General features: G+C 53.4%; 2 protein-coding genes across 2 annotated transcripts in view; one reads left to right on the top strand and one right to left on the bottom strand.

Moving 5' to 3' along the window:
- Positions 1-3,587, bottom strand: part of KIAA0319L (KIAA0319 like) — a 29,992-nt gene extending 26,405 nt beyond the window's left edge. Inside the window, exons 1-2 of the mRNA XM_053964487.1 lie at positions 3,313-3,587; positions 2,113-2,279 (exon numbers count right to left, since the gene is read on the bottom strand). Coding sequence (XP_053820462.1) covers positions 2,113-2,254 — 142 coding nt within the window. The 5' untranslated portion in view covers positions 2,255-2,279; positions 3,313-3,587. The remainder of the gene's footprint in view (positions 1-2,112; positions 2,280-3,312) is intronic.
- Positions 3,588-3,890: 303 nt separating this feature from the next.
- Positions 3,891-7,640, top strand: NCDN (neurochondrin). Its single transcript, XM_053964817.1, has 6 exons — positions 3,891-4,130; positions 4,506-5,492; positions 5,635-5,861; positions 6,035-6,259; positions 6,465-6,607; positions 6,905-7,640. Exons 1-6 carry the CDS (start codon positions 4,029-4,031, stop codon positions 7,369-7,371), a joined length of 2,151 nt encoding a protein of 716 aa, XP_053820792.1. The 5' UTR covers positions 3,891-4,028; the 3' UTR covers positions 7,372-7,640.
- The last annotated feature ends 4,479 nt before the right edge of the window (positions 7,641-12,119 follow it).

Raw genomic sequence — 12,119 nt, 5'->3', positions numbered from 1 at the left:
AATTCAGCAGCAGTTTCTAGTACCAGGCTTAGAACTGGGGTACACACAGAATGGGGTACATTAAAAAATGTTCCCAGGGAAGATATCCCTTGTGACAAATCACTACATAACACAGGTATTATATTTATTCATCTCAAGTGTAAAGCCTGGATCCCCAGAAACATGTCCTCAGCATGTCAGAGCCATGACTTAGCCTGGATGACACAACACTACCATGCTGAGAGCATTCTGCTTCTCTTTTAACACCTGCTAAAACAAGACTTGAATAATATTTTGGCTACATTTCATTTCCAGAACTCTGTTAATGGCCATTTGGGACATATTTATTTGAAAATAGGCAGTATGTTCTTCTGAATTGCTGTACATGGACAGCGGAAAACTCAGATAACTCTCAGGAGTGACAGAACTGAACAGGCAAACTCCCAGCACGCCAGATGTGAATTTTCACATGCTGATTTTCACTTTGCATTTTCAAGTTCCATGGCCTTTGGGGGGCACCAAACATTCAGACAACTCTACGTGCCCTGGGAGAAAACAGACTCTACACTTGCATAGAAAGCAAGAAAGCAGGAACATTCCTGAGGATGAGGTCCCTCCTAAGCTCAGCACCACACAAGTCACAAGACACCTGCACAGTGGGTGTGCTTAGTCACTTTTCCATACTGTTTTTGTCACATCAGAGGAGAAAACTGCTCTTCCCAGGAAGTCAGGAGTTCCTGTCCCAGGGACGCAGCTCACAGCTTTGCTGAGCAGCAGGGGAATGGAACACACAGGAACAGCTTCTATTAATAACTTCAGGTTTACGGACTTGCCCAGGCAGTTAATCCTGCCTGATAGCAGATTAATGATTAAAGACTTGACTCTAGGGACTTTTTAAACCTGCCACACAGTCACTCAGTCAGTTATGTCAACACAGTCCCCCTTGCGTAACTCCACATGACCACGCTCATTTCTAGGCAGCCATAACTCCTCCTCAGCCTCACAAACTCCGCTGCCTGAGTGACACAAACAAGCCCAAAATAATAAAAACCTCTGCCATGGAAAAAATGTCCACATCAGGGTAACTATGCCCATATAATTAGATTTATTTCTGCACACGTAAAAAGCCTTAATTTAATGGACTCTTCACTCATTTAACTGTTGGACTTGATGATCTCAGACCTGCACTGTTCCAACTTGAACAATTCTATGGTCCTGGCTTTAACTCTTCCAAGCAGAGCAGCCCTTAAACAAACCAACACTGTCTAGAACACCCTCTAGATGTCTCATAGGAGGTCTAACTCTAAACCTCCAAGAAATTGCTAAAGCCAGGAAATGCAGGCAGGAAGCTCAGTTGGCAAGGGAGCACTCATCATTCAAACACAGAACCCTTTGCTAGGACCAGGAATACAAACATGTTTTTCCAGTGTCTAAATTAGCTGATTAAGATCACACAGCTCATTAGCTTAATCAAATCTGCCACTGGGAACTGTCCAGGAAGGTCCAGTAACACAAAAGGGAGGCTGCAGCTGCCTGGAGAACATGTCCACATAGCTGGGAAACAAAGCAAACCAACCCCCTTCCCAAACCAAACATCACACAATCCATTAGAGGAAAACTTCCATCCAAGCCACTAACTTGGTTATTTACTTGAGCAGGATGTTGGTTGCTCAAGTTTGAACAGGAAATAAAAAAAACAAACATAATCATTGCCTGTAGGTAAATAAAGACTTCTGACACACTGCTCTTGGGAAGAGCATTAAACATCTTAGGGCTAAAAAACATTCTTGCCTTTCCAGGTTGCTTTCCTTAAATTAAATTATTTTCCAGATTATCGCTTGTCCCTTTTGTCAAAAATTAAGGTCAGAAAAAGCTCTCTCTGAGACACAAGCTACACTTCTGAGAGCTCATTTAGTAACTGCTAAGGGTGGTGCTTTGTTTGGTTTGAAGAAAACAACTGCTTTGGTTTCTCAGTTAAAAAAAAGAATTAAAAAGGAAACCAATAAAAAAACCAACCCTACAATGTCTACCAGTAAATCATTTCACTTTTCTCTCAGAGTATTTTAAACAAATAAGAGGTATAAAGACCATAAAAATCCATACACACAGTCCCAGAGAGAAGAGAAGAGTCACCTGCAGAGGAGCACGAGGCACACAGGCAAGTGCACAGGTAGAACAGGTGCAGAATTCCCAGCTCCCTCACAGCTTTTCCCAGGCAGTATCGGGACAGGAACTGGGTGCTGATGCTGGGCTTGGCTTCCAACCTCTTCTCCATGGCCTTTGTGGGCAGCAGCAGGGTTCTGCAAACACGTTGGGTATGAAACACAAAACAGCCCGTGGCAATTGAAATGTTCCTGCATAGATCCAGCCAGAGTGCAAAGTGAACAGAGCATTTGTGGAGGAAAAGAAATGTCTTATCAGCTGTGATTAGTCCAGCTGTTGCTAAGGAACTATCAATGGCTGATACCAAAATGAAGCCTGCAGTGGCACAGCTCCCAGTGCTGAGTGCAGAGGGCCTTTCCCTTGTGGTTTTCTCCTCCAGACCCCATTTTTTCATCGGATATCACAGTAGCTGTCCACTGGTCTCCAAGCAGGCATTTGGGAAATTCCAGTTTCAAACGTGCCTGAGGATCGGACACCCAGCAGCAGCACGAGGGTAACACAGGCACTGACAGCCCCTGCACACCTGCCCGGTGATGGCACCACAGGCACGTCCGTGCTGGCTGCTGCCAGCCAGAAACGGGGAAAGGAGAGCACGGCAGCGCTGGGAAACTGGGAGCTAACGCCCTGCTTTGCTTCTGGTTTCGCCCCACAGAGCAGGGATCACTTCTCTGCCTTTCTCGTGCCAAAGGCTATCTAACAGCCCCACATGCTAATTGAATGCAAATTATCTCTAGGTGATGCGGTAGGAGAACATTAATTATTTCACAGGTAATAAATAGCATCTGCTTTAAGGGAGCAATGAAAGCATCATTAGGCACTAAACGGCATTAAACAGGCCAGTTCTGAAGAATCCAAAGGGAATGCTGGTACAGGGAATGCTGTCAACAGCCACAACCACCAGCGCTCCTCAAGCACTCAGAGCTTGTTACACCTCGAGGAATTACACTCAACCGCCTGCGGCGGAGCAGGAGCGGACACGGGAGGAAAACTTCAGGGGGGACGATGTAAACCCGCGCCCGCTCAGCCAACAGGTCCTTGAGGAAACTTTGCGCCGCCCCAGACCCCCGGTGCCCGCACCCGCCCGGCCGGAGCGCCCAGCACGGAGCCCCCGGGGCCGGGCCCGGGCCCCGCGGGAGGCGGCAGCGCCCCGTGCCGCCGGCGCGTACGTACCAAGGGAGCATGGCGAGGCTCGGCGGCTCCTCAGCGGCTCCTCGGCGAGCTCAGGCGGGCACCGGGCGCCGGGCACGGCCGGGGCTGCAGCGCGGCGGGCCCGGGGGCACCGCGGCCTCCTGCCCCGCGGCCATGGCGGCGCACGCTCACCCGGAAGCTGAACCTCCCGGCACCAGGGCTGGGTCCGGCCGTGCGGGCAGTGCCAGGGCTGCGGAGCCGCGGGGCCCCGCCGCTCGCTCCCCCGCCGGTCCCGGTCGCACCGGGCGGGGCGGGCGCGGAGGCCGCGCAGCCACAGGTGATTTGCCCACAGTCCCGCGCGGAGGCGGCGGCTTCGGGCACCGCCCAACAAGGCGGCACGCGGTTGGCCGGCGGCGCGGACGCGGCGCGCGGATTGGCTGGAGGGGCGGGCGGGGCAGGCGGCGCGCGCCCGCAGGCGGGGCGCCGTCAGGGGAGGGCCGGGGCCGTGAGGGAAGGGGCTGAGGGAAGGGGCTGGGACCGTGAGGGAAGCGGCTGAGGGAAGCGGCCGGGGCCGTGAGGGAAGGGGCTGAGGGAAGGGGCCGGGGCCGTGAGGGAAGGGGCCGGGGCCGTGAGGGAAGGGGTCGTAGCCGTGAAGGAAGCGGCCGTAGCCGTGAAGGAAGCGGCCGGAGCAGTGAGGGAAGGGGCCGAGGGAAGGCTGCCCGTGTTCCCCTCTAGTCCTTCAGCCGCGCTTCCCGGCCATGGCCTCGGACTCCGGGGACGGGCACGCCACGCTGAAGCGGTGCCTCGGTGTGCTCAGAGACGCGAGGAACGACAGCGAGCAGTTCGCAGCGCTGCTTCTGGTAAGGAACCGCGGAATCGCCTCAAGAGAGGGCAAAGGGGAGGCCAAACACCCTGCTGGACACGGGAGTGGCCCGGGGACGCGGGGATGTGGGGATTGGGAGCTCAGAACAAGCTGCTTCAGAGCTTTGGGTTTCCCTTCAGCAAAGCAAGGGAACCTGGCCTTGACCTGGGTGTGCGGAGGGTCGGTCAGTGCTGCCACACTCTTGGAACACCGTGGTAAACCTCTGGATTATCACTTGGACCAAGTGCCAGCTCAGTGCGTACTTCCCTGCACTAAATAAAGTTGTTTTGGTTTCTGATTTGCAGCAGTTCCATCCTGTGCCCGTACCAAATCCTTCTGCTATGCTCACGCTCGCTCCTGTTTTGCCTCGTAGGTGACCAAAGCAGTCAGAGCCGGAGAGGTGGATGCCAAGACCCGCCGCCAGATCTTCCAGGCGATCGGATTCACATTCCCGACCCGCCTGCTGATCTCCCAGCAGCCCCCAGCCGGCTGCCCCCCGCACACCTTCCGTGCCCTCGGCCTCACCCTGCTGGCCTGTTTCTGCACCGACCCAGAGCTAGCTGGGCACTCCCAGATCCTGAACAAAATCCCGACCTTCAACGACGTCCTGCTGTCCCCCTGCGACCCGGACAGCACATCCATGGTCGATGACGTGTACCAGTGCCTCAGCGCTGTCCTGGCCACGGCCAGGGGCCCCAGGGAGTTGGTGACCAAAGGGACAGTGTCTGCCCTGTGCCAGGCCTACCTGAATGGTGGTCACGGCTCTGAGCGTGCCCTCGCCCTGCTTGTGGGGCTGTTGGCCATAGCAGAGGCCAAGTGTTGGCAGAGGGATGCTCCACAGCTCCTGGCTGTGCTCAGCAAGCTCTCCAGTGACTTCCTCAAGGCTGAAGACATGACCAAATTTGAGCTGTGTGAGGTTCTGCCTCACTTCATCCCCCTGTCACCTCCTCTGACAGAGAACTCTCAGGGCTCCCAGTGCCTCTGCAGACTTTACAAAGGGCTGGCTGACGTTTTGGGCAGCAAGCTCAGCCAGTCGCAGCGGGACCCCACTCTGAAGCTCGCGGCCAGCCTCGTGCAGGCCTGTGGGGCTGAGTGGATCCCAGCAGGGAGTGCTGGCAGCAAGTTCCTGGCCCTGCTGGTGAACTTGGCTTGTGTGGAGGTCCGCCTGACCCTGGAGGAGCCAGATCCCGTGGAGGTGGAGGGGAAGAAGGAAGTGGTGACAGCCTGCTATGTCCTTATGGAGATGGGGATCCAGGAGTGCCTGAGGGAAGAGAACCCTCTGCTAGAAAATGTGCAGAAAATGCAGCTCATGAGGATTATGGAGGAGGCATTTGGAGCTGTAATATTCTACTTGAGACAGGTAATGCAGGGCTTTTAACGAAGAGCAGGTTGTGGGGGTGGCTCTGTGTGGAACAAACTCTCCCTCTTGACCCACTGTGATTTCCAGACCTGGTAGTTGATGTATAGTGGCAATAATGTGTCACTTTGCTATCTTCGTGCAGGTTAAACAGGAGGAGCTGCAAGATCCTTTCATCTTTGCCTCTGTTCGAGTCCTGGGAGCCTGGATGGCAGAAGAGACATCCTCCCTCAAGCAGGAAATCTGTGAGCTCTTGCCTTTCCTTGTTGATTATGCCAGGAAGCTTTTCAAGGAGGGCAGCCCAGCTGTGAGTCTTCCCCAGGCAGAGCTGGTCAGCACAGAGGGCTCTGCCCTACCCCAGGATGCTCTGAGGTGAGCATTTTAAGCACACATTTGTTGCATTTTAGTGCAAACCTGCTCAAATATTTTTCTATTTTCATTCTCCCTGCAATGCCACTTCCATGGGGCTTTCTCCCCTGCGATGGATGTAAATGCAGGGATTAGACCCATTCTACCTCATGCTCCCAGTTTCTTTCCCCTTCCAGATTTCTGCTACCTGGCTTTTGCCATTTGACAGCAGAGGACAGGCCCCGGGACATCCTCATCGCCGAAGGGGCACCAGCACTGCTCTGTGAGTACTTCCTGCAGCAGTGGGAGGTTCTGACCTCTGAGTCCACAGCCCCAGCGCCCCTGACGAGCACTGAAATGAGTCTCCAGACCATGTGTGGGGTTTTCCTTAACCTGGTTGTGACTGCTCCGGACCTGGTCAGGTAACAGAGCTGTGGGAGCTGGCTCTGGGGTTGGCAGTGGGAAGAAAGGGTGCCTTGTGCATCAAGCTTGAGGATCTGTTAACATGCTATGCTGAAAAGGGATGCTCCTTTTTCAGCCCCAATTTCATTATATTTTTGGTGCTGTGCTCAGGTGCTTCTGGCTCTGCTCAGGAGACGTCTCAAAAAGGGTTTATTTTCTCTCTAGGCATGACAAAACCTTTTCCTCCTTGATGGATGTGTTGCTGAAGTCTCTTCCACTTCTGCTGCCCCAGAAGCATCACCTGGTTCTGGCAGCAAACGTTGCCACTTTGGGCCTGATGATGGCCAGGATCCTCGCGGGGTCAGCAGGTAAAGGAAGTTCCCATTGGCAAAGCCCACGTTGTGCTGCGTGGGCAGTGACCAGGAGCTGGGAAGTTGGGCTGGAGAACGCAAATAGAAGGGAAACTGGTCCAGTTTGTCATTGGAAAAGTGATAAACCAACAATGTTCAGGAGCAAGGAATACGTGAAGCATTCAGCAGGCTGATGTGCTGGGATGAAGAGATTTCTAGGGCAGGAAGATACTCTGCTCCACACAGCCCCACCACAGGGCCTTTCTCTGGGTGAGCAAACTCTGCATTGTAACATTCATTTCCTTTTTCTTCCAGCCCTTCAGGGAACACAGTCTGCCGAGGAGTTTTTTGGAGCTGCCATTCGCTTCCTCTCGCAGGCCCACACGGCCCAGGCAGACCCCGGCAGCGATGGCCTGGCCGTGGCCGTGTCACCCGCCTACGTGAGCGCCTGGGATGACATCCGTGAGCTCTGGTTCCTGGGAATGCAGGCCTTGGCCGGCTGCGTCCCGCGTTTCCCCTGGCTGCCGCACGCCGCTCTCCAGGCGCGCTGGCTGCAGGGACTCGCGCGGCTGCTGTCCCGCGTCGCTCCAGCCTCTGTGGAGTTTGAGCTCGTCGCCGCTTTCCAGGCCGTGCTGGTGGAGCTGGCCAGAGCCAGCGAGCAGTGCAGGGATGTGATCCTGTCCCACCACGGCACGGAGTGGGCTAATCTCTATGGAATGGCAGCTCTGGAACAGTGTCTGGCCGAACAGGGAGGAGCCAGCAGCACTCCGGGTGGGAAATGAAGCCAGACACCTGCACAAGGTCTGTTCAGCACTTCTGCCCTGCTCTTTGCTGGCAGAGGGGCACAAAAAAAACCATTTAAATGACCAAACTTTACAGAACTGGAGTGATGCAGCAGCGCCCAGCATGATCAGCATTGTCCACATCAGTGTGCAGAAGTGCTGCTGCCTCTGAACATTTCACCATGCCCTTGCTCGACCTGTTGTGAGGATTTCTCTGTAAAAACAGCCTGTTTTGTTATTAAAGACATTTTGTCAGTTTGTTTTTCAAACTTCTCAGTGCTGGGATTTCTTTCTGCCCAGGGCCCTGACAGGATGCTTGCTTCTCCCGTTAATATGGTCACGGTTTGTCACAGGTTTTGTCACAGGAAAACCCTGCAGGTTTTCACCTTATTTTCTGAGTCCTGCACATATTAGTAACTATACATAGAACCCTGAAAAAAGGAATGGGAAAAGCTTTATTATTTACTGATAGCACTGGGGATAACTCCTTGTGACTTGAAGATGCTGTGCTGCTGGATGATCTCCCAGTTCATATCCTCCACTGTTACCATCATCCCAAGTACACACCTAGAAAACCTTCCCAGCACCACTTGCTTTGCCTCTTTTGCCCCACAAAACACCTGCACAAAGTACATCCATGGGATTTTCTATTTGCTCCCTCTCGCCGCCAGGATGGGATGTACAGGGAGAGATTTCCACTCTTGCAAGGTGAAGAATTCAGTCTGCCTCTACTCCGTTTAGGGTGTGAAAGCCAAAATGAGTAAATTCCCCCTTGTTGATTCCCTGCAGACCAAAGAACATCTTGCTTTACAGAAGAGAAAGGCCACATGGAGTAAACCTATTGCAGCACGGGCCTTGCAGTTCCCGGGTACCGCGTTATCCCGAGGGTGTTTCCCAGAAGGAGCAGCTGCACAGGGTGCCTGCTGAGGCTCAGCCGAGCGGCGCTCCCTGCTCCCGCTTTTCCACCAGGTGTCAGCCGAGGAGTTCTCTGGGAGCTGCTGCCTCGCCGGGACCGGCTCTGCTGCCAGCCCGAGGCGCTGATCAGAACTCATTGGAGGGAGCTGTGGAATCGTCTGATCAAGGGAAAAATCAAGCACGAAGCTGCCTCAAAAGGAGGGCTGGCTCTGCGTGCATTCCTGCTTTACACTGTGTTTTTGGCTCACTGCTTTATTAGAGCAAGTGCCTTACACAACTGGAGAGGAGGCTGCTGCTCAGGGAAAGTATCTTCAGATCTTTTCAGCTCAGCCCTGAGCAGCCAGTGCAAGTTGGAACAAAGGCAGGTGCTGCCAGCAGAGCAGTGTGAGCCAAACCAGCAAATGAGCCTCCTGGCCTTGAAAAAGAGCAGAACTTTGCAGAGCTGGGCTGGGAGAGGCTCCTCAGCCTGCCAGGATCACATCCCTGCACCGCAGGGACACACCAGCAGGAAAAGCTAGGAATACAATGCAGTGTCAGAAAAAAACACCCAAACCCTCAAAGCCTTTACCTTCCTTTCCCGGTCCTGTACACACTCTTGCCTCTGGTCAGGGGCGTGGGCTTCCTATTAATGACAGCCACTAATTAGTGCTAATGAGAGATATGACCTGTATCACCAGGAGGATGTTCTGCTATCCCCAGTGCAGTGCTGGACGTGCTGTGGGCAGCTGATCTGGTTTGGCCATGGTTCATTCCCGTGGGCAGTTGTTGGAGCTCCAACACCGACCAGAGGTCCAGCCTGGGCCCCCAGTTCCAACACTAGCACAGTCCTAACCCAGAGGCCTTTGGTTGCTGGTCTTGAATTCCCTGAGAGGCTACCTGGGAGCAAACCAAGAACCTAGGAAGTGCTCCAGTTTTATCCTTCCCCATCTTAGGGAGTGGGGTTTGGCCACCAGCAGGTGCCTGGAAAGGAGCATCTGCACCTCATTCTCACACTTTCCAGTGTAAAGTCCCCTCAGGTGTGAGCAGGACCATCTATGCCCTGCCAGAACTGGACCCTCCCAGAGACCCTGATGTCTTGTCATGTACATGTTTCCTTGCAGGAAACAAAACACGCTCCTCATGAGCCTGTCACAGCTCCTGAGCTGGTGGTGGAAGGAGTGAGACATCCATGTTTCTCTGGGACATTACCAGGCTGAATGCCAGTGGAGATGGCAGAGCTCCTTGAGCAGTATCATCACTCTCTTGTCCCAGAGCACTTTCCAAACATTCTTGGACAGAGCACCCCCAAAAAGACTGTTTTTCCTCCCCACGACTGAGTGCTAACAATAATGAGCACTGCACGTTCAGGAGGGGAGGGCACTGGAGCTGTTGGAAGCCTCCTGCCACGTGGGCATCTCCATGCATGCCAGTCCACAGGCCCCAGCACGCCCAGCTGGCTCAGCCCACACGAGGGAGATGGTGCCCTGGCAGCCTGGCCAAGGCTTCAAAGGCTGCAGGGTGTCCTCAGCCACCCTGAGCTTTGCAAGCCCAACCACAGGTTCTGCCCCTGGCAGTTGGCATCCATGGGCACTGATGGTCTGGTGCCAGAGAGGTGGATGTGGCATCATCTAACATCCCCTCTCTGCCAGTGTTTGAGATGCCAGCACAGAGTGGGATTGCAGCCAGCAACAGCCAAAGCAAACTGTGCTTTATCTCCCAGTGCACTTCCAACACCAGGACAAGCTCTCCAGGAGCAAGATGATTGTCCACTATGCTCCAACAAAATGGACAAGGCCCCACAGGAGCAGATCCACATTCTATTTCTCTTTGACAGCTTAAATGTCAAAATGCCATTGCAAACCTGACCATGGTATACATTGTCTTACAGCATTTATTCATCTCACCCCAAAAGCACTGGCAATAAAATTAAATATTTCATAAGGTTGTTATTTGGCTGCTGTGCTGCCAGAACCCAGTGCAGCCCCCTCCCTCCTGCCATGAGATGTAGCAGGGGTGGTGAGAGTGGAGGCCTGAGGAACAAGGGGGCTGCCACACTCCCTGCCCACCCCTCAGCAGGGTCCCTGATCGCCCCAAAGCCCTGCCTGGCTCTCCAGACCCATAGCAAGGAGATTCCTTCCGAGAAGGGGATGTGGGAATTAATAGGGGCAGCCTGTATTTCCCTGAGGTGTTGATGGGAGCTGAGCTTCTGGAGAAGAACTGGTTCATCTTTGGCTAGGGAAGAGCTCTGCTCACGTACTTTATTCTCAGTGCTCTCATCACCCTGCTCCACCGGTACGTTTGTTGCTGACCCCCAGGAGCAGAAGTTGCTGCCTCAAGCCCCTTACACACTCGTGGCAGTGCTGGGGATCTCCTGGGAAGGAGCTCTGGGACCTTTGTTACAAAACCAGTTTTTCAGAGATTTCTGGCTTGGGTCCATGTGCAAGAAGTGGTCCCTGGGGTGGAGACCTTGCCCAGACTCACAGTGAATGCTCCCTGTAGCTGGGGAGTGAGGGGGCAGCTCTGGCGCTGAGGTCCTCAGCAGGACCTCGCCACTGTTAGGAAACACAAAGGATGTTTGGCAGAGCAAAACACAAGTACAACTGGACTTGTGGTCCTTAAACAAGTTAAACATGTCCTTAAACATGTTTTTAGCTAAAAAACACGTAGCAGGGAGCTGTGTTTGAGCCTCCTGTGCTCAGGTGACCCCAGCAATGGTCCTGAACCAGTAACAAAACCAGGCAGCTGCTGGGAGAGTGTGTTGGCAACCCCCCGTGTGACAGTCCTGGGCCCTGTCCGGGACCTCAGGACAGCAAAAAGTGAATCATTGTTCATCATCAGCACTGATGACTTAACGAGTGCCTCCTGTCCATGAGAGGCCCTGGGGTTTGGTTTGCCCTCATCATCAGACAGCAGCTGGACAGAGGGTCTGGGACAGTGAAGGACTCAGGTGGGTCTTGGACATCTTACAAGGACAATTCTGCTTCTTGTAGGGCTCTGAGGGTGCTGCTGAGCAGGACCCCAGGGCTGGGGAGGTGCTGATTGTGCTCTCAGAGAAGGTGAGAGAAGGTGCCAGGGCAGCGTAGCTCCTGGGGGTTTCCTAAAGCCCAGAGTCTGTTGCAAGGTCTGTTTTCTCCTTCCTGAGCACTGCTGTGCTGTGCTGGGGAGGGTGAGAGCACTCCACAGCCCCACTGCCCCAGCCTGATGTGTTCCCACGACCCCAGTTCGCCCAGCATGTTCTGTGAGGGGCAGCGGGACAGCCCTGCCTTTTGTTTTTCCTTCCCTTTGTCTGTCAGCGTTGCAGGTTTCCTCTGCTCTGTCTCATTTTTGGGTGGAAACACAGCTTCCCTCCAAGCTGCTGCAAGGGACCATCCTCCTGCTCGCCTGCTGTCCTGTGCAGGCTGACTCACAGCCCTTCCTGCCTGGATTTTGCAGTTTCACCTCTTTCAGATGAATAAAGACTCTACATTATACGCACTAGACGAGCGAGGGACATTAAGAATGAACTGGAACATAACTGCAAAATACAGCATGTCCAATCCAATTTTTCCTAGCAAATGAAATGGATCTGGTGGAAAATAAATACAGAACTTCCAGGAGCAGCATCCTTGAAGAGCATTTGAGGGGGATGAAGAGATTTGAATGGATCAACCCTCTATACCTCTTCATATCCCTCCTCCCACCCTTAAATGCCATCTTTAACAGAAATAAATTAGAATAAACGATCAGCCCATGCCTCCTAAAGACAGGTGGCAGGATAATATTAAAAGAAATGAATAAAAATTCATTTAATGAGCATTGTTAATTAAACCTGGAAATCAAAGAGGTCTGAGTTGTGGGAATTCAGAGGAAAAATG

Source organism: Vidua chalybeata, chromosome 25 (assembly GCF_026979565.1).
Source record: "Vidua chalybeata isolate OUT-0048 chromosome 25, bVidCha1 merged haplotype, whole genome shotgun sequence".
NCBI classification, from domain to species: domain Eukaryota; kingdom Metazoa; phylum Chordata; class Aves; order Passeriformes; family Viduidae; genus Vidua; species Vidua chalybeata.
The sequence above is the reverse complement of the archived record's forward strand: the minus strand, read 5'-3'. Positions and strand labels throughout refer to the sequence as shown.

Bases quoted from the DNA above. Each gene is read 5' to 3' on its own strand.
- NCDN (XM_053964817.1), top strand. From the start codon at position 4,029: ATGGCCTCGGACTCCGGGGACGGGCACGCCACGCTGAAGCGGTGCCTC. The intron at 5,493-5,634 runs GTAATGCAGGGC...ATCTTCGTGCAG, and splicing joins TAATATTCTACTTGAGACAG to GTTAAACAGGAGGAGCTGCA. The intron at 5,862-6,034 runs GTGAGCATTTTA...TTCCCCTTCCAG, and splicing joins CTACCCCAGGATGCTCTGAG to ATTTCTGCTACCTGGCTTTT.